Here is a 25,008-nt window from a genome sequence, read left to right on the forward strand (position 1 = left end):
GGAGGGGAGGGGGATGAGTTCATTCTCTCCCATTGAAGCTGTTGGGCCCCGGATGGCATAATTAAACACTGACAGGGCTGGGCAGAGCAGACAGAGACAACTCAGGCTTGGTGATGTAGCACTATGAATAGGGAAAGCAAAGAGTTGGTCTCCAGTCCCTGCAATGGTTATTTGATACAGAAATAGCTGGCAGAGGCAGCTGCTCTGCCCAGTTGTGCCCCAGCCCTTGCTCAGTTGTGCACTGACATGCGTACTTTCCTTCAGGCCTCCTTAGTCTGTCATCACTCACAATTAAAATGGAGCAACTTCATCAGGAGGGAATAAGAGTCCCTGAAACAGCTTATAACTTGCTAGCTAAGAAAGGCTTCTGGAAGCTGCAGGTTTGAGTCCCCCAAGAACCAAAGGAGCCAAGCCAGGAGAGTGGATGATGCTGAATGAAAGAACTGACATCCCAAGAAGGAAGAAAGGTGCCCAAAATCAGTTCAGAGCTTTGAAGGAAAACACTTTTCCTTGCTTCATTTTTAAAGAGAAGCAGTGACACACTTAGCTCCAAGGGGACAGGTGATAGGACTGTCAGCACTGAACACCCCTTGCTGCAGCCCAAGAGGAGGGTACCAAGGCCAGATACAGGCTGGGTGGCACCATCCCAGTCAGTTCCCCTCTCATGTACCCTTTCTTGGTTACCCCACACTCTCCTGGAACTCTGGATTTGGATCACATTAATATGGCAAAGTGCCTTCTGCCTTTCATGGGCTTGGCCATTTCTCCTATCATTATCTTTTCAAGGATATTGGTTAATTCACCAAGTACTCTGTTTCCGCAGACCTATGAGAAGCAAACTGACTGACAGGCACTCAGGTTGCTAGGAAGCATTGGACCAAAAAGGGAATGTCATGCTAATAATAAACTGGAGGCAAATTTACTTTTATTTGATCAGATCAATTTTGAATCTCCCATCATAGGGAGATTCTGAAGTGCAGCTGACCTACACGAGAGAGAGACCCAGGCAACACCCTAACCTTCCATCAGCCTCGGGGTTTATGAACTCCAATTAATCTCTCCAAAACTCCTCAGGATAATGTAGAGGCAAGGAGCTGAAACAGCACGCCTGTCTATCTCCTTGATTTCATGTTTCCTCCAAATGACTAATTTTCCACTGAAACGACGAGAAGAGGGCTGATAGAGATATTTTTTTTTCAATGTATAGCAATCTGCAGAAAACAGACTATTTTCAGAAAACAAATGAGAATAATCCTGCAGAGGAACACTTGGGCTACTTCAACACACATACCTGGAAAGAGGCATGAGAGGCTCAAAGTGTGGGGTCCTAGCTAAGAAGAGGAAACCTTGCTGGCAAACTGTTTCTACTAATGGACATTTGCTGTTGGTGACTCCCTTGTCTCAAAGCACAATGCTGTTTTGCATAAATCATAGGGTAGGAGACAATCTTCCTCTGAAAGGAAGATATTTCAAATTGGAAGTAAATTTATATATGAATCCCAGAGGAAAGTTGTTAGCTGTTTTGATAGAAGGAACATGGTGTTTGGCACAGGAAAACAAGTCCTTTTTTTGTTTTGTTTTGTTGGTGCTGTGATGAGAAAGAGCATCCAGGCTTGAGAAGACCACATATTGCAACAGCTTGTAACACAATGAAACTTATTTGTAAAAGTCCAGAAGACTGCAATTAGTCAGAGAAGCTCTTTAAAGTCAAAATATGGAATTTAAAAAATTTGCTTTTATTGGTTTTTCATTACTTCAATTGTCCCACAGAAAACTCCAAGCTAACTTTCTGTTTATACTGTTCGTATTGTGGGTTCTTGAAAATAAAGAGACTTTTCCATTCATAAAGTACCCTCAAGTACCTGATTCTCTAAGCTGTAGGATCAATGAAGACAGATTAAAGAAGAGACCACTTTTATCTATTTGCAATGCTCTCAAGCCAACTGTCAAGCCAAGAAACACAGAAGGCCAGATATATTTAGAGGTATTGTTTCACACTCATTTTCCTCGGGAGCAAAGCCTGCTTAGAGACTCCCTGTTCATCAAACTCATAGAACCGCAGAACAGCCCATGTTGGAAGAGACCTCAGAAGATCATCTGGTCCAACCTTCCATAGGAAAGGAAGTCTAGATGAGATCATCTACCCCCATGTCCAATTGCATCTTGAAAAATTCCAGTCACAGGGAGTCATCCATGGGATTTTGTTCCAGTGATGGATTGTTTCTTATGTCGAGATGAAACCTCTCCCTGTGCAACTTGTGCCTGTTGCACCTTGTCTTTTCCATGAGACTCCTTGTGGAGAGAGAGCCTCCCTCTTCTTTGCAGCTGCCCTTTAAGTACTGGAATACGTTAATGAGTTCTTCCTGAGCCTTCTCTGCTCCAGGGAGAGCAGACATAATTCCTTCAGTCTGTCCTCATAAGGCAGGTTCTCCAGTCCTTTGATCATCGTTGTGGCCTCCCTTTGGACCTTCTCTCCAGCTTGCCTGCATCTTTTTTGAACTGTGGTGACCAGAACTGGACACTGTACTCAGTTAACTCCTTCAGCTGTTCCTGCTGATAGAGGAGCTGCAAAGTTGAACTGGATCTAAGACTTGTTTTATGCTTACTGGGGGTGACGAAATCTAAAGGCTGATGACCTCACTTCTTCAGTACCTCCATGGAGGGGCTGAAGTGCTGTGGAGCACTGCTGTCCCACAAACCTTTGCCTGCTTTCTTTTCCTTCCTCTCTACTACCCACTGATGAGTGCACTTACCTAAGATGCGGGGTCTGCGTTACTACCTGGGAAATCAAAAACAATGCTACCCTCCCCTCATGAGCCTACTCTTTGCAGGGCTACCCTGAAACACTCACTTTTTGACAGAATAAAGTAGAAGGACTTTCTTTTGCTCACCAACTTAAGCAGAGCAAGGGGCTGTGTTTCAAACTTAGTTTTACTACGTGCCTAGTAACATATTTAAAACATATAGAAAGGATGTAAAGAGGTTCCTGCATAAAATTGAAACCATTTAGGAAACAATAGCATGACTCTGCTGCTTGTAAAAGGGGTCCAGCAGCCTAGCAACCAGATTCTCCATCAATGGAAAGACTGTTACATGAGCCGGGCGTTCAGACGTGCTTCCTCCTCATGCCCTGCCCTGACAATTTAATACAGTCCTCTCTCCCCATTCCCACAGTCTTTGGCCTCTCCCATGAGACTGCTGACAAAACTCAGCACCCACTAACTGAGGAATTTTTGCCACAGGCCGTTTGTCACCTGGGAAATGGGACTGAACTGATCAAACTCGTTTCATGTAAGGCATCTAGTAAATCGGAAAAAATTTCAGTTGCATTCAAGATGGGCTGAATGGAGTCAAAGTAATCACTGTCAGCTGAGAGTGAAACCCAACTCACAGTCATTTCCCAGTACATCTCCTAACCTCTTCTCCTGAATTTTATTTGTAAGTAGCCTTCCTGCAAATTCACAGTGTGTCTCTCTCAAAATCAGTTACCAGTAACTATTTCTTTCATAACTTCATGTTTGTAGGCATCTAAAATACATCTAACTACTTTAGAGCAAGCTAAATATTTCAATAACATGATAACTATCCTGTCAATTAGATGAAAGAAGTTTTGAAAATTCAGGAGCAGGAGTAGCATTTACAAGAAATGCAACTATGTAATATTTGAACAATCTGATATTTACAGCTTTTGACTATTTCTTTTCTAGTTATGAAGACACTTCATTATACCTACACAAGTAAAAATACTAAGTAACAGATATTTAATATTTATAAAGTCATACTTTCTTGCCAGTGATTAATGACAAAAAATAACTATGAAACCACAGATAGGAACCATCACTTCTACTTTTGTTGTTGTAACTTGCACTGCACACAGTTCTGGTTATTTATAGTGCAACAGCTATTCTGTACCGCATCAGAAACTAGATAAGGTCACAGGTTCTCAGTGTAATGTTGGAGTCTTACCAGTGACTGATTTCCTAAATTCCAGTAGGCTTTACAAATGTTTCACCTAAGAGCTAATAGACATCACACTCAAGGCATCCTGAGGGAGATCAGGAGAATGTTCTCACACTACTTTCTGTGCTATCCAGGACATGCTGTTCTTCCGTCAGAGCAGGAATAGCCTTAATTCTGAAAAGGCAGAGACCTCAGGAAGTGAATATCGCAAGTTTCCATAGTTGCCTTTAATGAAAGAAAGCATCTTCAGGCAGGTATACTCATCTGTATCTGCAAAACTTTCCTAACGCTAGTCCCTGTTTAAAATCAGTAACTTCCCTTTTTTTCTTACCTTAGGGGGAAATTAAAATAATCAAAACAAAAGCGGACTTTCTTATTTTTGTGTCATGATACTATAAATATGAATACAGAAAGTAATAAAAACTAACCCTGCCTGTTGGAATGACACTATTGTTGAAGGCCTGACTCCTCAAACTGCTACAAGGACTCGGTAGCGATTTGTCTTCCAGGACACATATACTTAGTGTACAAGGCATGTTTCAAAGCTGGGAAGTTAGATGCTGTACTGAAATATTGCATAATACAAAGTTTTTTTTAATAAAAATTCAATAAATATTTTCTCTCCTATATCAGGTATCTGAAGTAGCCTTGTTTGTATCACTCACTCAGGGATGCTAGCCATGCAAAATGCTGACTAATGACATAGAAACACAGAATCATAGAATTCTCGAGTTAGAAGGGACACACAGGGATCATCAAGCCCAGCTCCTGGCCCTGCACAGGACAGCCCCAAGAATCATGCCATGTGCCTGAGAGCTCTGTCCAAATGCTTCTTGAACTCTGTCAGACTTGGTGCTGTGACCACTTCCCTGGGGAGCCTTTCCAGTGCTCAACCACGCTCTGGGTGAAGACCCTTTTTCTAATATCCAACCTAAACCTTTCCTGACACAGCTTCATGCCCTTCCCTTGGGTCATGCTGGTTACCAGAGAGAAGAGGTCAGTACCTGCCCCTCTGTTTCCCTCTGTGAGGAACTTGTAGAATGCAATGAGGTCTCCCCTCAGTCTCCTCCAAGCTGAACAAACCAAGGGACCTCAGCCACTGTATGGCTTCCCCTCAAGGCCCTTCACCATCTTCATAGCCCTCCTTTGGACACTCTCCAATAGCTTTATATCTTTCTTATATTGTGGCACCAAAACCACACACACAGGACTCAAAGTGAGGCTGTACCAGCAACATGTGTACATAATTTTTCTTGCAAGGAAGACTCTAGGTACAGCAAAGTTTTTTTCTTGCCTTTCATCTTAGCTTAATTTCCTAATACTTGAAACTGTGGAGTTCACTTGCTTTAATTTCTTTTAACATTTCTATACTCAAGTCTATGTACATGATGTACTCTGAAGGTAAAGAGATTACTTCAGTGATGAAAAGTGATCATTGTTGATCATTGATTTTGTAGAAAAGTTAAGTGAAATATATCCAGAAATACTAGCGATCCCTTATGACCCTGAGGAAATGAAACAGAACTGTCCTGTCTTCTCCACACTGTGCAGAACTTTCTAGCCTTGTATGAAGCCTTTGGAGCTATACAGCATATTTCATTTTATTGTGCGTTATTTTACAGTGATAACACAGAAAGTCCTTCTAAAATCAATACTGGAGAAGAGGCACATGATAATGCAGCTCATCTACTGCACCAATATTCTGAAGTGACTCCAGAAGAATTACATCAGAAAATAATTTGGCCTCTTATATTTAAAAAAGTCCCTATTAAAGATCGCAGAGCTGAGGAGAAGCAGCACTGAGCAATGTATTACTTCTTACAGCAAGCTTTGAAACAGATCAAATGAGCACTAGAAGACATCTGCCTGTTATTTCCTGCCCACACAGCTTTGTTCTACTCTATTGCCAGAGCGCTCCATGGATGATGTCACTTTTTTTCTGAAGAAAACAGGCCACCAGAGCCTTTCACTGACATAATTAATTATCTGTAGTCTGGGCCACAGCCAGCAAAATTCCCATAGCAAGGCCCCGAGAAGTATTAACTCCACACTGCATGATGTTTTCTGAATTATTAGGTTCTGGGATACCCTATCTTGTCTTTTCACACTGAAAGAGTGCTTTGCTTGATATTATCAAACCATGGGACGATTACTGCAGCATATAGAATTACAGTGTCGTGATCCAGTCAGCACAGAGAGACCACTGCCAGGGGTCTCTCTCAGTTATGTGCACAAGTCTGCATGTTGGGATATACTCTACGTGACTCAGCAATGCATCATAATGGCAAACCCACTGTTTTGGGTTTGCTGTATCCAGTCATGTAGTTTTCATCTCAGCCAACACTAACTGTATAATAACATTTTTCACATGACCTGAAGCCCAAGCAGCAAGCAGAATCCACAGATTGATCCAACTAGCCATCAAGGAGAGGAAGGAACACCTGTTAAAACACTTTTTCAGATACCTGAGCAGGAAGAATAATTGACAACAGCACATGACTTACTGTGTTTGAGTTCAGGACTGGTGTGTGGCTGTGTGATACGGTGTGCATCCCAACAAATGAAGTGGTTAAAAAAAGCAATCTTAGGTATTTCCTCTGACCAGCACTAGTCACCACAATGCTTGTGGAGGCAGAGGAGAACTCCCTTGTTCATGTGCTCCAAATCACACATGACAGTCCCTATTCTGATTTATTCATGCTATGAAATGATCTGAAGCTTTCCATATCCCAGACAAATGGCCCATCACAAGCTACTGTAGCAGTATAAGGAATTTATTAAAACTGCAGCACGTTTCCCACACATTGAGGTGGTTTTATATAGTTGGAGTCATGTAGTAAAGTTGCCATGTTCCTTTTGTAACCACAACTTTTTTGTGATCAGTTAGCATCTCTTAAAGAAAAAAAAAAGGTGATTAATGAAAGGCTAACAACAGAAAAAGCATTTCTCCTCTTATCACCTGGCCCTTAGTTTTATGTTAGCCAGTCTGGACCAAGACACAAGAGATCCATGGATCATGAACCTCTTTCTCATGCTTCACATATAAAATTAACCTCACCATGAGTCAAATTCCATTCCATACAGAAAATAATACTTTTCAGGAATGCTGTAAGGTTTAATTCATAAGTATATAGAAGATCTAGGTACCCTATGAGTGCTACCAAAAATATGGCACTCTGATATCAATATAGTTTTTCTCCTATTAATTTTCCCCATTCGTTATATTCTTTTATTTCCTCCACCTTTATGTACTTCTATGTGTCATCCTAGTGGTTGAAATCCATTGGAAACTAAAAAAGTAAAAAGTATAAAGAAACTAAAAAATTAAAAAGGATCTTCATTAGACATGTCACTAACTTGTCTAAATTGCTCTTTGAAGTGCTACATTGACTGTATAAGGAACTGAAGCATCTGAAATTAGGTGTTCTGACCTGAATTTCAGCGATGCACTTGAAGCTGCTGGCACGAGTACCCCCTGTCCAAGAGAAACAGATCTGCCCAAGCATTTTTTTTCTGCCCTGATCTTGCTGCCTTCTGGCAGGAATGAGCACATGAAGAGCAGGATGGAGCAAGACAAGCTGGTGCCAGCAAGGCTGTAGCCACCAGGATGATGAAGTTCAGAAACAATCCCTCTGCCTCCTCCGTGTAGACAGAAGCATGTGGGATACTAACAGATGTAACTGTGTGTACATGTGTAATAAATTCTATACACAACTTTCTCTTGTCCAAGCATTTTGTTGGCTTCAGCAAGCTGTTTTTCAGTACTCTGTGCTAGACAATGTGCATTCAAATTATTGATGACTGATGAACGGGCAAGAAGAGTAGGACTGCACTACAGCAAGCCCTCACCAGCACAGCCAATAATTTCAACAGAGGAGTTGCCAGAGGAAATGAGGAAAGTGGCACAAACTCTCAGGGTGAAGTGACTAGAGAGGACAGGCAATGAAAGGTTCAGAGCAAGAGCTCCCAGCCATGCCCACAATGCCCTCACAGCCTCCTGTCATCTCCAAAATCCCCCTGATTCTCCCCAATGCCTGCCTCCTCCCCTTTGCCCCCCCACCCCAGGCCCCACTTGGACTTCCTTTCACCTCTCCATCCTCCCATTGCATTACCAAGAATGACTCTGAAGCCCTTCAAAATGCCATTTACCTGAACTGCTGAGACTGCCTGAGCCAGTACTGGGAAAATGGGCTTCCATTACGAAGCTGATTACATCAACATTTCTGTTTCTGATTTGTTTAAACTTGAAGGTAACAAATGCCTGGAAATTACCATGCAACTGTATTTGAGTTAGTCAGTTCCATTCATTTTGCTGGCATGGAAGACTTGATGATAATTTTTTTTTTCAAAGAAAACTAATTATTTCCAGGATAAAAAAGACGTCACTTGCAAAATCCAAACTCTTCTTGTCCTAGGAAAAGGACTTCCCTTCATAGTGTCTCAGCAGTGCATCATTTTGCCTGCCACATCTGCACCGAAATAAATCACTAAGTTTGCTTTATTTTGGATATCATGCAAAATTCTATGCTGAAGCCAGAAATTTCGTAAGATGTGGCAAGACACAGGATGTTCAGTAGGACCAGCAGTTTTCTAATGTTACATTTCTCTCATTTTAGTCAACCAATAGGTGGAGCCTTTAACCCTAGAAACAAGACACTTTCTCAGATAGCCATATTCTCATAATTATTACATAAAGACTTGTATTTGCTTTTATTAAAGCTTATTTTGGATGAAAAATAATTTGTTTTGCTCTCAAGAGCTTATCTGATCCTCAGCTGCAGAACAGGAGACAAAAACTTAATAAATACACAAATGGAGCAGCAAAGTTAATAAAAACAGACTCATCTACAACTACAATGTTAAATTAACAACTGGTGAGTCACAGTACTGGACAGCGTTATGATACATAAGACACATGCTCATTGCAAGATCTCCCAAGAATCCCAGATATTTTAAAGCCAGAGTCCACACATTTAACATTGATTGCAAAAGTGTTGGCCATTTCCTCTCCCACAGAGTGAACCTTCTCTCAAGAAAAATGAGAAAAGATACAAGCTTCCTCATTACTGTTGCACTGAGTATACAACTTCTATTAAGTGGAAAAAAAAATGTCAAATGACATCCATTATATAAAATTATTTTTAAAAGATTGCAAAATAGGATCAGTTACAGACACTGATCCCAATGGGAATAAGACCAAAACTTAAAACCTGATATGAGGCAGTCCTTACTGTTCTCTTTTGAACAGAAGACCAAGAATTTTTGGAAAAAAAACCCCAGGCTGCTCATACTATTCCTTTCACTCTAGATGAGATGTTCAACAGATCAGAGACACTTGCCAATTATTCCTCTCTCTTCTGACACTTCAAGCCTAACTAACATGAAGGATGTAGCTCTTTTAAGTACAGCTCAGGCATTAACAGAAAAAGATGTTAAAATGTCTTTGCAAAAGACATTTTCAGCCTACAGCTTTCCAGTGACGGTGACATTTTATTGAGGATTCTCACTTTGAAAAACATGTCATTCTAAAGCAATTTTAGTACCAAAGAGAAATATGGCTATCATCATTATTGATAATAGGTTGACATTACCTCCACCCTTAATTTCAGAGGGAGAAGGAAATTGCCTAAATAGCACAATTTAATTATATTTCAGTATACTGTCTTATCTTTTTTTTTCCTTCTCTCAGAAAACAGACAGGTTCTATTTTAAAATTCATGATTCTGGGACTTGCTAGACAAGTTCTGCTTACCTCCCATGATATGTCCTGCACTTTGCACAGCAGTGATTGCAAGCTACAGAAAAAAACCCCATACTACTCTTGACAAAATTAATCTCTGGTTATAAATTGCTCAATAAAAATAGAAGAGATCATTTGTGGTCTGAAGTTTATCCTAATTTAATATTTTTGTGCTGCAAAAGCATGCTTTACCAGGAAAACACAAACAAACAAACCAGGGGTCAGTAAGAGGGGAGAGAATTTTTTAACTCATTGTACTGATATGCCAGACATTTTTAGGGCTTGTTTTTAGGCTCCTATTTTGCTACACTGTGCATACTATCTTTCTTTTCATTGTCTTGCCTTTTTTATGTCCCCTTTCCATGTCTCTAGATTGGCTCTATTTATCTCTGTTGTATTCTTACACTCTTTTTCTTCTATTGCCCGGCCTCTTTCCCCTCATTCCATTCTCCTTAAGTCACCTCTCCCTCCTCACATTAACCCTATCTTCTCTTTTTCCCTGTAGCTCTGTACATGCTAAGGTTTTTCTCTCAGGGAATTTATATTTCATCTGTATGATATGCTCAGAACTCCTAAACTGTTTCAATTCAAACAAAATTTTGCAGTTATAAATACCTAAAAAGATACCCTACATGCACTTTTCTCTGACTTTACCTACTGTTTCCACCCTGGCTCCTGTTCAGTTTGTTAATTTGTGATATTTTGCTAATGACCATCTGAAAACCTCTTCATTCTGTTATGCACTCCTTTCTCTGGTGCAAGGCAACTTGTCCCAACTTTCTCTTCCAATTTCAGTACTGTGCAAAAGAAACACATCTGGTTTCTATCTCATATACATTGCTTGAGCTTTCAGGCAGCTCAATATTTAATAATGTTAATGCAAGAGTATCAAATAAAGGCAATGAAGAAAAAATATAGAGGTTTGTACAGTGGTTTTACCTAAGCAACAGCTAGGTGTCTCTCACAATGTCTTTAAGACATCATGGGAAAGTCAAGTTTGATACAAAAGCAGTTTGAGGCATTACATGAAAGTATACACATTGCAGAAAGAGGAAAAAGAGACAGAAAAACATCACAATTACAGCTACAGAGTCAAACTCTCTTGCTTGTATTACTCAGACTGACGAGTGATGAAAAGGCCAAGTAATGCCATGTCAGCAGAGAAAGTGAAATATTAAACCCAATGTACAAGGCACCAGTGAGCTCTCTCCTACAGCACCACGTGTAGTTCCAGCTATTAAGAAAGATGAACCCAGGGTGCTGATCAAAGGGAGATGGAAATTGTGGAAAGACTGTTTTGCTAGAGGAAACTAAAAGGATGTGACAAGGTAGCACAGCAAAAAGAAAGGCTCAGAGGATGGGAGACTGCTGTCCAAAAACACATCAGGCACTAAATAGTAGGGAGGTTGGCTTTTCAAAGCAGGATCAGTGTATAGCGCAATTTCATAAAGGTTTCACTAGAACTTAATTAAAATTGCATTAGAAATTAAAAGAGGGAAATTAACTCTAAACATTAAAGCTTTTCAGTTCTGGGACTATTTTCCAATAGGAGTAGTCAAGGTGAACAATCGACCTAACCTAAAAACACAGCTTAATAAATTAATGACAAGGGTTAAATGAAGTTGTTGCCTTAAAAAATTAGCTGCTGGAACTTGATTTACAATAGATCTTCCGCAGTTTTATCTCCAGGATTCTCAGGTCAGTCAATGCATCTGCAGTATGAGGATGAGGAAAGCCTGAGTTGGGAAGTGACAAAAAGGTAGAATAAGGAAAAAGGTAACAACTAGAGAGATAAAGAAAGGGAAAAAAAGTGAAGAGGGAAAGTTAGATCTTAGGAAAGAGAACAGAACAGAATGATTATAGAATAAAATATATTAATAAAATATGTAGCTATACAAACAGGAAAGAAAGTAAAAAGCAGAAAGATGGAAACAGTAAAGATTTTTCCTTTCCTTTACATTTACAAAGCTTAGTTTTCTGATAGAAAGACAGATGGTAAAATACTAAAATACCTTTTAAAAATATTAGAATGCAACAGGTATTCATAGATATATCACCTATACCCATGTGAGTACCTGTTAACTAACTTTGTTAAGAGAGGGGATTTCCCTCATGGTAGGATGTGCAACCACTGATCTAAGTGTTTCATAATGACTTTGCCAGAGAGAACAAAACACACATTCCTTGCAAACCTCTGCCAACCATTCCATGAAACACCCAGGTCAAAAAGAAGGTCTTGCAGCCCTGAAGGTGAGCTCCTCCTGGCTCTGTTGGATGAGACACTCCTTCCCCCCACAACTACCCTGTTTCAACCACAAGCAACCTGCCCTAGAACAACCTGTTGCACTCTCTCTTGTTTGAGCACTCAAATTAACCATTAAATGCGGTCTTAAATAAATATAGATTAATGGAAAAGGCTTCTTTGACAACAGAGTCTTTTGGTCTCTCTCTCTCTCTCTCTGGAGGAGGAACGCTATACAAATAGGTTTACCTCTGAGTATCTGCTACAAAGTGTTTCCCTTCAAATGTCAAACCAAATCCAGTGCTACATTAAATAATTTGGAAGTATGAAGACTTCTCAGAACTGTGTCTTGTGATTAATCTGTGTATCACTGATATATTACCGGTACTGTTCCTCAAGACATCATATTTCATGTATTGCCTATCTGCATCCTCAGGTCTGCAAGAGAGGAAACATACAGCTGACAACTTAACATGCACTTCCTTTACGCCCCATGGCTGCCTAGCTCTGTGGAGCTCCGCTCCTCCCGAGTGCCAGGCTCTCAGGAAACATTTCCCTCAGCCCTAAAGCATGCAAGGGTCCTCCACAGGAATGGGTGGCTGAGCTGAAAGGGGTGAATGCCGTGTTTGCACTGGGGAAACACAGTAAAACACTGACTGTAATAAAGGCCTCAAGCAGAAAGGCTGGTCCTATTTAAATTGGTGTGAAACATAGCAAACTGTCTCCCAAGCTTAAATTGTCAGCAATAGGCACAGAACGTGGCTAAGAAATTATTTTTCTTGAAGAACTTAAAGATTTGTAGTGGGATGCTGTCTTCAAAACATAGTTGTATTATTCTGGAGGTTTTTTTCCAAACATGCAATAGAAGAGTGAATGATAAACATGTTTGTATACTGCTCCTCATTTCCTTTTGGGCCCCCAGTCAGGAAATGTTGAAAATCAGTTTTAGTATTGCTGGAGATTAATGGCTGCTGCTCAGAAATCATACAGAAACGGAATATATTCCTGCCAGGACAAATACATAGACCATTGGACAAAAATCTGTGAACCACAGATAGGACTATATATCATTGTAAAGATCCACTGCCTGTGTTGCTCTGTAATTAATAATATTCACATGTGGGTTTGACTGAAATCACTGTAACAACCAGGCAAATTAATGCCATACCTTCATGGTCTAACTTATTCTAAGGTATTTGAAGTTTTCTTTTCAAATCAGCTTTGCAGCATTTAAAAATTAGATTTTTCTTCCAGGTATAGGCAGAATTCCTTCATGGATTTTTTTGCCCCTATATATTCAATATGGGTTTAAAGACCATGTAATCACTGCTTTTTTATACGAGCAGTTGGATCTCAAAAGAGAAAATACACTCCACTGAGCTGTAAGGCCTTTAAAATCAATCCCTGTCATCAGTTCATTTGTTTCCCACTCCCCTTCAGAGAGGTTGTACTTAAGAGCTCTCTGGCTCCATGTATATTGGGACACATCACTGCAGCTTCTGTATACTTTTTCTCCCCTTTTGTTTTCTTACAAAATAAGGAATAGGCTACAGTGACCTCTGACATTTATGAAAAGCTTTCCTTCTCTATATTCAGTAAATTCACAGGGTCTAGCCAGGGAACCTGAAGACAAGAAGAGTCCAACTTGGTCCTAGAAGCTAAAGCACAGGCAAGCTATCTGAGGTCATTATAATTTAAAAAAATAATAAAGTTAAAAATGATGACATAAAACATCACTGCCAGGGCATGTCCCCGCGGTCTTCTGGCATGTTTGCCTTCAAAATGAAGAGCTGGGGGGTCAAGTCCTAAAGTAAGGACTCAAAATTGATACCAACAGCAATGTGGTATGGATCTGTGTTTGCTTTGTTGTTATGTGATGTGAATAGTGAACCAAGCTCATGATACACATGAGTACATTACCAGTTTACCCTGCTAACCCCATGGTTGTCATGACCAGATTACTTCCCATGGCTGAGCTCACTGTTTGGGGGTTACTGTTTGATGGTACAGGCATAAGATGCCCCCTGCTCATGGCTGCTCAGTAAACAGTCATGGTATTTTATCCCATTTTTTAAGTCAAAAAATAATGGATCTCCCTACAGATACAGCCTGATGGCATTCTCAAACTAAAGTCTTATTCCATATGCCTATATAATGTTTGTTTTGCCAGCGTTGAAATGGCTTCAAAATAAACCCACAGTCTGATTTGTCAGTCTAACAAAACGCTAGCCAGCCACCAGAGATGTCCAAACAGATATGAAAATCAAAAGCCATGAAATGACTCAGTGCCTTGAGTCACTGTGACAGCCAGGAGGTAATACCAGACGATCTACTTTGGCTGGAGTCTTCCTTGGCTCATCTTCGTTTGCAGTGTTAAAACCAGGCTCTCATCTCAAGCCAAAGTGTTGTAGCTTGCCCACTTTAGAAGTGGGCCAACACAGGTACCAGGAAAATAACTAAAATGGGGGGTGAAATTAAATTAAAAACACCTATGGCCACAAGGAGCAGAAGAACAGTCGCATTCTATGGCTACCAATGTGGTTGTTCTCACAATCCTCCTGTCACGTCAGGAAGCTTTAGCAGTGCCTCTCATCTCTGTGGGGTCTGTATGTATGAATATACATAAAAGTATTGTCCAGGACAATGGAAGTATCAACTTGTTGAGGATGTTCAGCCCATATTGCACAGCACAGATTGCAGCTCTCCCTAACATCTACATAGGAATTATGAGAACATGGGCAGTTCTTTGAAGGTTCTGTAGCTACCTCTTGAAGTAAAAGCTTATGGTGAAGAACAGGGGAATTACTCAAATAATAAAGATCACATTTATTGCCACACCGGAAACTTTTTTTAAGCTCCCCTTTCCAGACAAAGGTGACTACAGGGTAAATCTTTCTGAACAACACAAACATGATACATTTCTCTTGAGGTTTGACTCTATTCACCACAGAAGCTACATGCTAGCTCCATCTTTAAAAAAGAAGCGATATACACAAGTTTTTGTACGAAATAAGATGAAGGACTGTTCTGTGATGACAATTTCATTTTTTCCTTTGCAAAATTGCAATTTCAACAGATTTTCTTCCCTTTTTTTTCTTCAATTTTTCATTGTAAAATGACCATTATCTGGTTTTGACAAAATTATTTATTTTGAATGCATCCTTCCTGTAACTTGAAAGTACTTTCTGACAAACTAGAGGTGAAATATGTACAGAAAAAGTGATACCTAATGACATTTAATGAGATGGAATCTGAGAGGTGTGGTAATGGTGCAACTCAGGTGACTCATGTATCAAAGAAATTAACAATACACTTCTTGTAATCAGCTAAGATGGTAACAAGTCCAAAATTAAAGTAAAAATGTTATGAACGAGGGTTTCAGGAGAAAAGTAAGACCTTATATGAAATGCTAAATAATAATGGTTAACTAGAATAAAGAGATTAAGACAAAATGTTTTCACACAGGTTGGGCAGCCTGTCCATAGGATCAGAGAAAAAGATCACTAAAGCACAACCAAAAGAATGTATAGATTTGGTAAGCAGTCCTAGCACAGAAGGCGTAAGTCTCAAAAAGTCAGAAGTCTTCATATGGACTATTTGAAATATCGCGTTTCAGCTCCTTATTTTGAAATTTCCTGAAGGCTGACACTACTGAGAGTTCAATGACTTATTAGCATCAAAGAGAATCTCAAAACTGGACAGACATTTGGGGGACAAGTTGGGCACTGGCTGCCATCAATTCTTCCCACTTACTACTGGGCAGAATTAACATGTAAACCAGGACTACTGAGAAAGCTTTCAAGCAAGCACTACTCCAAGAAATAAACCTAATGGATCTTTGAAAGGCAAAGAATGTGCAGAGCGCTGGACACCAGATGGGACAGGCAGAGGTTTGGCTGAGCCCTCAGCAACATCTGAATATGTAGAAGGTCCAGGGGACATCTCAAGTTCATTTTCAGTATTTCTGACTTGCAGATTGTCTCTTGAATATTTTCATTTATGATGGTAATTACATTCACTATATTTGCTTGTCTTGCCCCTCCCTTTTTTCCCACCCTCTGCAACTGATTCCCCTGTGGTTGTTTTCTGCCTCACCTGCAGAACCCCATTTCCTTGTCAATTCTGACAGGAGTTCATAATTTATTTTGCTTTGGTAGCTGCAGACAGAGATGGTAAATAAAGTAGTACTTAAAACAGTTAAACACCGACCACAGCTCTCTCCTTGTGATCCTTTGCCTTTAATTTGCATGTCCTTGTCTGTTGAGCCCTGTGCTCTTTGGACAACCTAAAAATAAACAGCTACATAGAAAACATAGTTTAAAAGATATTTAATTTACCTGCAATTCTCCTTCCATTATACTAAGTAGTTTTATCAAGTCCTCTTTAGAAAGCTCTATGGACTTCTTGTTCTTTCGTTCAGAAGGTCCGGGTGATTTTGAGTGCCGTTTGACAGTTGCTGAAGCCATGACCTCATCTTCCTTCCGATGAGGTTTATTCTTTTTCTTGGCATCCTCCTGAAGTTTTTCATTCTCTGCATGGCTGATGACAGGCTTGGAACTGGAGAAGTGCCCATTAGATGAGCTTTCTCCACCTTGGTTTCGGGATCTCATCCCTGCCTAGAAAGAAACAAACATAAAGATGCATTTATAAACAAAATTATTTACAAAAAAAGCCACAGTGGAAATACTGCCTTTGGAAAGAACAACAATCTACTATAAACTGAAAATACTGTGATGCTCAAGAGACTGTGGTAGAAAGCTCAACCATTTTAACAAATCTGTGTGTGGTAGAAGCAAAGTCCTAAAGTAAGGGTAACCACCATTTTCAGCAAGCCAAGATGCTAATATGAATTTAAATCTATGGAACTTAAAAGTGATGCAGGAAAATGGTAAATAACATGTTCCAGTGTTTTCTTTCCTTCAGTTGACATTTTGATCATTTACAACTCAACACTGCAAAACAAAGTAGGTTGTTAAGTAGCTCTTATTTTAACATGTGGTTTACTTGAGAAACAGAAATGCAATTAAATTTTAGAAAAGCATATTCCTTGAGTAAAAATTCTCCACAAGAGTGGAATGACAATGCCTGACAAAGGTTACTCTGTAGTTTCTCTAAATGAAGCAATGATTTTATTCCAGGTAACGAAGAAAAATAGGGAATGCAGAGTAAATCAGTTGGCAAATAATGCACAAAATCATTAGTAAGTCCCATAAAGGAAAGTTGAAAAGAAGTTTGAAAAAAGAGCACAGAAAGCATGAAATCACTAAGAGGTAAACGAGCAAGATCAATGCAGTCTTTCCAGAAGATTTCTCTGAAATGTCCTGGTTATGGAATGCTCATATCTGTCCTCTTAAGCACCTACACTGCAGTCTTAGACTATGACAACAAATGTTCCTCAGCTCTATCACTTGACCTACTGTATTGCTAAATTTTTATTTCAATAGATCTAATGAATAATATTCCACTGTTTCCAAGTATTTCCTTTCGCTTAAATTTATCTCTGGATTTAGTCATTAGTCAAACAGAAGCTAGTCAAACTTGTTCATTAGTCAAACAGAAGCTTCTCAACATCAATAACATCTCACACTTTTCTGATAAGGATTTCAGAGCAGCAGGTCACTAGTGATGGGGCAAAACGTAAAATACATTGACTAATCAGCTTGGCTAAATTATAATGGGCCTGCTACGGCTTGCTACTTACTTGACTCAGATCAGTGTTATAAATCTCTTGCTCACATTAGCCTTGTGCTTCTGTAGTTTCACACAGCAGGAAGATTGTCTTTTTATTATCACTTGATACTCATGTTTTCATTAATTCAGTGGAATTTGTCCGGCATAAATGGAGAGAAAATTGGACCCAATGTTTTCAAGCAAGAGAGTTTCACAGAAATTCCTTGCATTGTAGGTCTGCTCCTACCCAAACAATATGTGATACAGGTATACAATGGCCTTTAGCTTCCTGAATGTTTATGCAGTGTGTTTTTCATCAAACAGTTTGGATTAAACACATGAATTACACTTTCTAAAAACAGATCTCCATTATAAGTATGAACAATACCTGAGAACCTCAGGAAATCTTTTAGGTTTTGGGTTTGTAATGGAAAAATAAACACTGTACTATGTTTCCTCTCAGATAGGGCTTCTCAATTTGTTTAACTTTAATGGGTTTTAAACTTTCCAACCATGCTTCCTCTTGGGAGAAAGCACTTGGGATTCAATCTGTCTCTATTTTCTAAGTGTTTCCTTCTGAGTCCCTGTGGATCACAGCCGCCAGCCACTTTCATCTCTAAACCAAACCTATTTTTTATGGCTTACAGTGAATGGTTTCATAGCTCTAGGACATCCTACATGTTTTAAGAATAAATATTTAAAGACTGTCTTGTAGATGTTTTCCAGTGGAAAACAGCTTATTATATTACAGTATTCTGCTTAGTAACATGCCATGTTAGTGATTTCTCTATAGTAAGATGACTCAACTGTTAGACCTGAAGGCACACAATTAATTTTAAATTGAACACATGACTAGTTGAGGCACATCATCCACCTGAAGCACTGCATAATCACACAGATGCAATTAGCTGAATGTTAGACTTCACAAAAAGTGGTGCATCACCCTGTCAAATCATAATTCAAGACAACCATTTTGATCCATCTACCCCTGTGGGAGCTGAAATAACAGTTCGTGAAATGTTGAAATTTAATGTAAATCAATACAGGCCCACAAAGGACAGATGCAAATTTATGGGGTTTTTTCAAAATTCATTAAAACAGCAACAGATCAGCTTAACAAATTGACCTGGTATTTTGTATCATCTGGCTAATTAGAATATGATTGTTGTTAAAGGAGATAAAACTTGGCCTCTTTCGAAATTTCTTTTAAACTTGTAGATTTATTTTGCAGCAAGGCAGTGGCAGTGGCAGACAATCTGTCACTCTTGGGGGAAATGCCCTTAAAAGCCTTTCTTTTTGTAAAAGCCTACCAAAATCAATGTAACACTAATACTTACTCTGTCTTCTCTTATAATGTTGATACTTTTCCAACATGTTATCCAAATGCAAAGGTGTCCTGTGCTGAAGCCAGAGATGTAGGTGACAGAAGCTTAAATAGTGACAGAAAGGGCCAAAGGTTTGATATTTACACAGTAATTTCCAAGGAGATTAAAGGCCAAAATCAACGGCATGATTCAGCTGTTGTGCAGTGCTCTAGGAATACAAAGCAGCTGTAAGGATGACTGAGTTTTAATTAGAGTAGCATGAAGTAGCCAGAACGTACCAGTGATCTTGGCTGAAATACTGTGTGCTGGAACGGAGTGCTTAGTATTGTCATTTTGGACATCCGTCTGTATTTCTGATGGCATCATGATAAAGAAGAAAAGTTTCTGAGTAGTTGCATGACATTATTTTGATATGCAAATATCGAAATCCCAAAACTTTGCTGATCTGTTTTTTCAACCAGGTTCCAAAATTGATTCTGGGGACACAGCCAGTCCAACACTGGTAACAAATGACCTCCTGCTGTCAGCCCTGATCACATCTCTATATCTTACAGCATTCCTGATCTGCTGAAGGGATTGTGTTCCCTGAAGAAATAGCTGGTATGATTTATAATGACTTCAGCATTTAACTCTACTTTTTTTTCCCCCCCAACCCGTATCATATTGCCTATTAAACTGGAAACTGTTTCTAACAGTTTCCAGTCAAACAAGAAGACTTTATATGATCAGTCACTTTGATTTTGACATTTACTGGCTACTCGTTTCAATATGTGCTCACAGTATCGGTACTTGGCATGGGAATTCTTCAGCCCCTCCTCTGTTTCAGTCATTTGTTAAGCTTTAAGCACAAAGGACAAATGCTATGATTATTTATTTGAGTCTGTACTGTTGTTCTGGGCATGGGTCCTTCAGTTTTCACAAGTTAGCAATCCACACAAGATTTTATGAAATAACCTTTATGTTAGTTTTACTGACATCAGGAGGAAATCTGTGAGGAATTTGCTGAGTAGTATGTCAGGAGAGGACAGGCTGCGTGCTGTTCCAGATCCTTCCACCATTGATAGCAATTTGTTCTCCTTATAGCTGTTGAAATGACAGGTTAGATTAGGCTCTGTTACTAGTGCTATTAGAATCAGATAACGTAAAAGGGTTCTTTGAACTTAATATGTAGTCCCTCTTGCTAATTGGACATGCTGATTTTGGCTCCATAATGCTTTCCCTTAAAATAATAATAATAATAATGTTATAATACACACAAAAAAAAGTTGATTTAAAGCCATGATATGGTTGTTGCCATTGGCTATAAATTTGTAGTCTGGAGTTCAGTTGCAGATCTAACTGATTAGTATATCACATGAAAGTGCTGCATTTCTGACAGGTTAACAATGTATTGTATGGTCAGTGCAATTGGGTTATTAGTAAGCCAAAACTGGAATTGTTTGCTGTGGCTCTGGGAACTGTGTCTTTCAGAGGCTATGCTGTGCAGGCTTTTGGAGTGGAGTGAAGTGTTGTGCAGAAGCACCTGGTACACAGGGTTGACTGGGGAGAACTCAGGCACTGCACAAGGCAAATCTCTGCCCAGTGATTACCAATCAATGTGTAGCACCAGGAGTGAAAAATAATTTAAATATACTCGAGATGGAGACCATATCATATAAAACCTCCATCAGATCTGAAACACCCCATAAACAAGGAGGAGAGCGGGGGAAAAAAATTTTAAATAGTATCAGCCTGTATCTGTAAGTAGCAGATACCAAGAAAAAAAACACCAAATAAAAACACACAAAAAAAAGAAGATACTTTCTGAAACGTCAGGAGGAGGGGAAGATAGATCAAATTGACCTTGTTGGTTTAGAAGTCTCAAGCAAGGACCACTCCCAGATGGGAATAGATAGCTTCAGCCCCAGGGGATCTAGATAACCACAACTAAGGTTGCTTGGCCTCAGTGGCGAGCCTTTCACAGGACAAACATGTAGAGATACAACTGTTCACACCACCTCAGAGACTGGCTAAAATTATTAGTTTTCTTATTAATTACTCAAGGTTGTTCTCCTGGACTCTACAGATGTTCATTATTATTGTTTTGTCGGACTAGAAGAAACTAAAAGGAATCAAATTACCAAGAGGTTGTGATAGGACCAGGTAGGAGCTGCTGGCTGCATTGTTGGAGGAACATGCTAAGCAATGCTGCACAGCTAGACTTGAATGCTGCGTGAAGCAAACGTGAGTCAGACCCCAGATTGTGAATGACACCAGGCCAAGGGAATGCAATTGATTCTTGGTTTGCTTTTTCAGATGAGTCCAGTGTTTGTTTCAGTTATGCTGGTCAGAGGAGAGTGATAAACCAGATGACTAATACAATGAAGAATGGAACAAATACCTACCCTTAGCAATTCTGGAGTTTCCTGAATTTCTAAATATTCACGTCTAGAGTACTAATCCATTGTGCTGTCTAATCCTCCCCCAGTCTCTTGTCCCATAAGCATCATGACTTGATTTGAGCAAACAACAAAAGCTCTTTGTTCCTTCTGACAGTATTACATGTTACCAGTGTGCTTTTGTGAGAGCACGTGCTCTCTGCTCACCCTTGTTGGACTATTGGCACAGAGGGATAGATACTTTTTGAATCAGGACAATTCTCTACTCAGTAAACAGCTTGAATAACTGAGCCATAGGGCTGTAACTCCTATGCAGGCTGGGAGAGGACTTGTCTAGCTAGGTAACACCACTGCTGCTTTCATCCTTTTACCTGGTCTGTTTGCTGCCCATGGAAGCATTTGTCATACAGGTGTTAGGAGGAGCAACACCCCAGCACATGTGCTGAGCCTCATGCACTGAAGAAGAAATGGTTGCTTCATTCTGTTCACACTGCTGCAATAGCGAGGTTTGCTATTTGCAGGTAGTGTAGAAAAGCAGCAGTTATAGCAGACATACTTTTTGAGGTACAGCATGAGAATCAGCAAAGCCTTTTTGCTTTATCAAATATTTATTTTATAGCTTCTAAAATTGATTCTTATAACAGTGGAGCACAGCAACACATGGACTATATTCACCAAAGACTATATCAACAATAGTTCCTTTGCTTGAAAAAAGAAATGAGAGGAATATGCATAAATATAATCTCAAGAAGAAAAGAAATAGATTTGTGAAAATTCCATATCCAGGTGTCTTTCTGAATAAGTATAATCTGCGTAAAAGCAGAAAAGGATTTCACAAAACTTAAAGAGGAAACCCAGTCATAACTAAAGCAGATTTATACCATTTTAACACCATTTTCTCAATTCCAAGATAAATTCTCTGGCTAAATTATGGCACAGATTTACAAAGAACAGAGTTTATGCTGGTATAATTCCATTAATTTTGTCATTTTCAGGAAAACTTGTGGTTTCATCTGGAACACTTTTTCTTGAGTAATGCAGGCTGACCAACTAAGGAGTGACATCGAGTTGTTTCACAAAGATTCATGTTTCCCAGGCTTCATCTGGAAAAACATCTTGCATGCATGAGGTATGAGGAATGATAAGCTATTAGATCATCATTGAGTCAAAAAAATAAACTTTTATATATGACTCTACCCATGCTTTGATTACTGTGCTTCCCAGCTGCCAGAAAATACAAATAGGAGTCATAGAGAAGAGACAGATCAAGTAGCTGACACCACTAGACAAACATGCCACTAGGTCTGATGAGGGCTTGCAGATTTATTCTCTAGAGTGTCCATGGGGGGGACAAGGACTAGCCAGGAGCAAGGTAGGTGGCAAAAGTGCTAACTGCCCACAGTGCAGCCTTTCTAGTGTTTCAGCAGAGCTGGGAGACATGGACTACCCATCCCTCTTCCCAGCCCACTGGGAGTAAATATTCCTGTGCCCAGGACTACTTCTGATTTGAAGGAAGAGCATGACTCTTCGGAGGAAAGAAATGTCCCTGCTTTCTGGGGCCTTGCACCCAGCTGATGGAGCCTGTCTTGAGACACAGACAGTCTTTGAGGGCTGGATTGAGCACCGTGCCTTATCATGAGTCTTCTCATATTGTTTTACAGCTTTCTGTCTTTTGAGTTATCCCATTTCAAATCAAATTTCACATGAAGATAACACTAGCAATTTCACCATTAGTTTCAGTCCAAACCCACTAAATGTTTGTTTTATCACCTGACAGCCAGAACGTGCCTGGTAAGAGATGTGATGCAGATTAGCTAGCCTACCAAAGATTTTTCACTCCTGCAGATGGGAAATCTTTGGTGTTAGGTAAACATTAGTAATTTCTTTTTGCTGACACCATAGAACCAAGCTGATAACCTGCAAGATCAGATATCCTGTGGACATAGGAACCACACTGTGTCTCTGGTAAGTAGTTCCTAAAGACCACTGCTACTATAACAATGCACTGTCTCCTGCCAAGATGGTAGGAAACTGCTGAAAGCAGCAATAGACAGGAACAGGCTGATAATCATCACAAGTCTTGACTCCCAATCCCTCATGCTTATCCTAACTATGACCAATCCAAATACCTAAAACTGATATATCACTTAGGGAACACTGCATGGAAACTAAAGTTATTCCATGGTCCATGCAAGCCTTCTTTAACCTAGGAATAAACCATGGGGCAAATAGGGAATACAATTAGGAAATGAGGAAATCCTTAGCTTTTTACAAAATAAGTTTCAACTTTTCATTTTAAAATTAATTTTTATATCAAAATTAACTTGGATTATAGCAAGTGTGAGATAAGACAAAAAGATGAATGTCCCAAAAGCAAACTTCAAGCTTTGGGTCGAGGTAAGCATTTTGCTGTCTCTTGCTGACCTGTTGTGGATTATGAATCCCCTGGTTTTTTCAGTAACCATGATATGCACAGCTGATTTTGCTGAAACTGGTCAACAATTATAGCTACATTTAATATGTGGCTAATTTATCTTTCTTTTGTTTTATAAAAATGCAAAAAATAATCACAATGTAGATATCCTTACAGATTTTACAGCAAAAGGAAAAAAATAAAATCAACAGAGGACCTGTATCTTCTACAAATATTGTCTCCAAGAGACAACAGTATAAAAAAACCATCTGCAGCATCTCAAATTTCAGCTGAAAACCAAAGCAGGGAGCAAGTTCCAAATCTCTCTCAGTGACCCTTTTGTAGGAAGTTTCAGTTGTTGATAGACAGAGAGTACCAGCTTGCACATGAATGCCTAGTCATCTGGTGAGACATGAATTTAACCCCCTTCATTTGACTGGGCTGCCTTCCACCTCCCAGAAGGTTCCTCCTCTGTGAAGCTTAACTGGCTTCAAAACGAGGAGATAAAAATAGTTTCTGATCCCAAGCCTGCCCTTGAGTTTCACTATCAATTTTGGTGGGTTTACCATAGTATTTTTCCCATTAGGAAAAAAAAATAGAATTATTTGGCTACATGTATACTGGAGATTAACCATGTCCAGGACTGGTCTCTGACTGTGAAGCCAGCTGTCCTGAAAAATCCTTCAAGCTCTTAAGCCCTCTTAGCATCCATAACATGCTGGCTGCATCCACACTGCCCACTGGGAATTGCTCCTAGCCCATGCTAACTCCTGAAACGTGCTCTTAAATGATTCAGGAGGGTGTTAAATAGTCTGGCCAAAAGTGTGCCAGAGACCACTTGAACAGTTTAGTATGAGTAGAGACATTCCCCTTCCAGTATCTGTGCTCATGCCCATCATTGTTTAATTTGCAGCCTTTCCTTTCCACAGACTGCTCCTTTACAAACAAAGGAAATGGAAAACTAATCAGCCATGTAAAGGGAAAGTGCAGCTCACCATAAATACACAGTCTGGAGAGAGAAAATAAGCGGAGGGCGGTGGGAAAGCAGAAAAGGATCCGAATTTTTCAAGTAACTTAGGTCAAGGCATGCAGAATTATTACTTATTCTAGAGGCATACTTTTAAGTTGCTGCTGAAGCATGGTTTGAGATAGAGCAGTTCAGCAGGAGTCAGGAAGGGACAGGGCAGCTGAAGCAGAGAGGTTGCACAGCATCCCTACTTCACACCAGTCTTATCCTGACTTTTGCTGGGCTGGGTGGAACAAACTTTGAGCTCTTGTGC

The 25,008-nt window shown here is 39.7% G+C and overlaps 1 protein-coding gene across 5 annotated transcripts in view; it reads right to left on the reverse strand.

Moving 5' to 3' along the window:
- FILIP1 (filamin A interacting protein 1) overlaps nucleotides 1-25,008 on the reverse strand; it is a 114,732-nt gene that overhangs the window by 55,659 nt on the left and 34,065 nt on the right. For all 5 annotated transcript variants that reach the window (XR_003527911.1, XM_027645027.1, XM_027645026.1 and 2 more), the window contains exon 2: nucleotides 16,280-16,558. Coding sequence is in view for 4 of the 5 variants with exons in the window: in XM_027645027.1 (XP_027500828.1) it covers nucleotides 16,280-16,552 (273 nt within the window). In the remaining variant the exon portion in view is untranslated. The remainder of the gene's footprint in view (nucleotides 1-16,279; nucleotides 16,559-25,008) is intronic.

The sequence above is a fragment of the Corapipo altera genome, unplaced genomic scaffold (assembly GCF_003945725.1).
Source record: "Corapipo altera isolate COAL_440 unplaced genomic scaffold, ASM394572v1 2, whole genome shotgun sequence".
Taxonomy (NCBI): Eukaryota; Metazoa; Chordata; class Aves; order Passeriformes; family Pipridae; genus Corapipo; species Corapipo altera.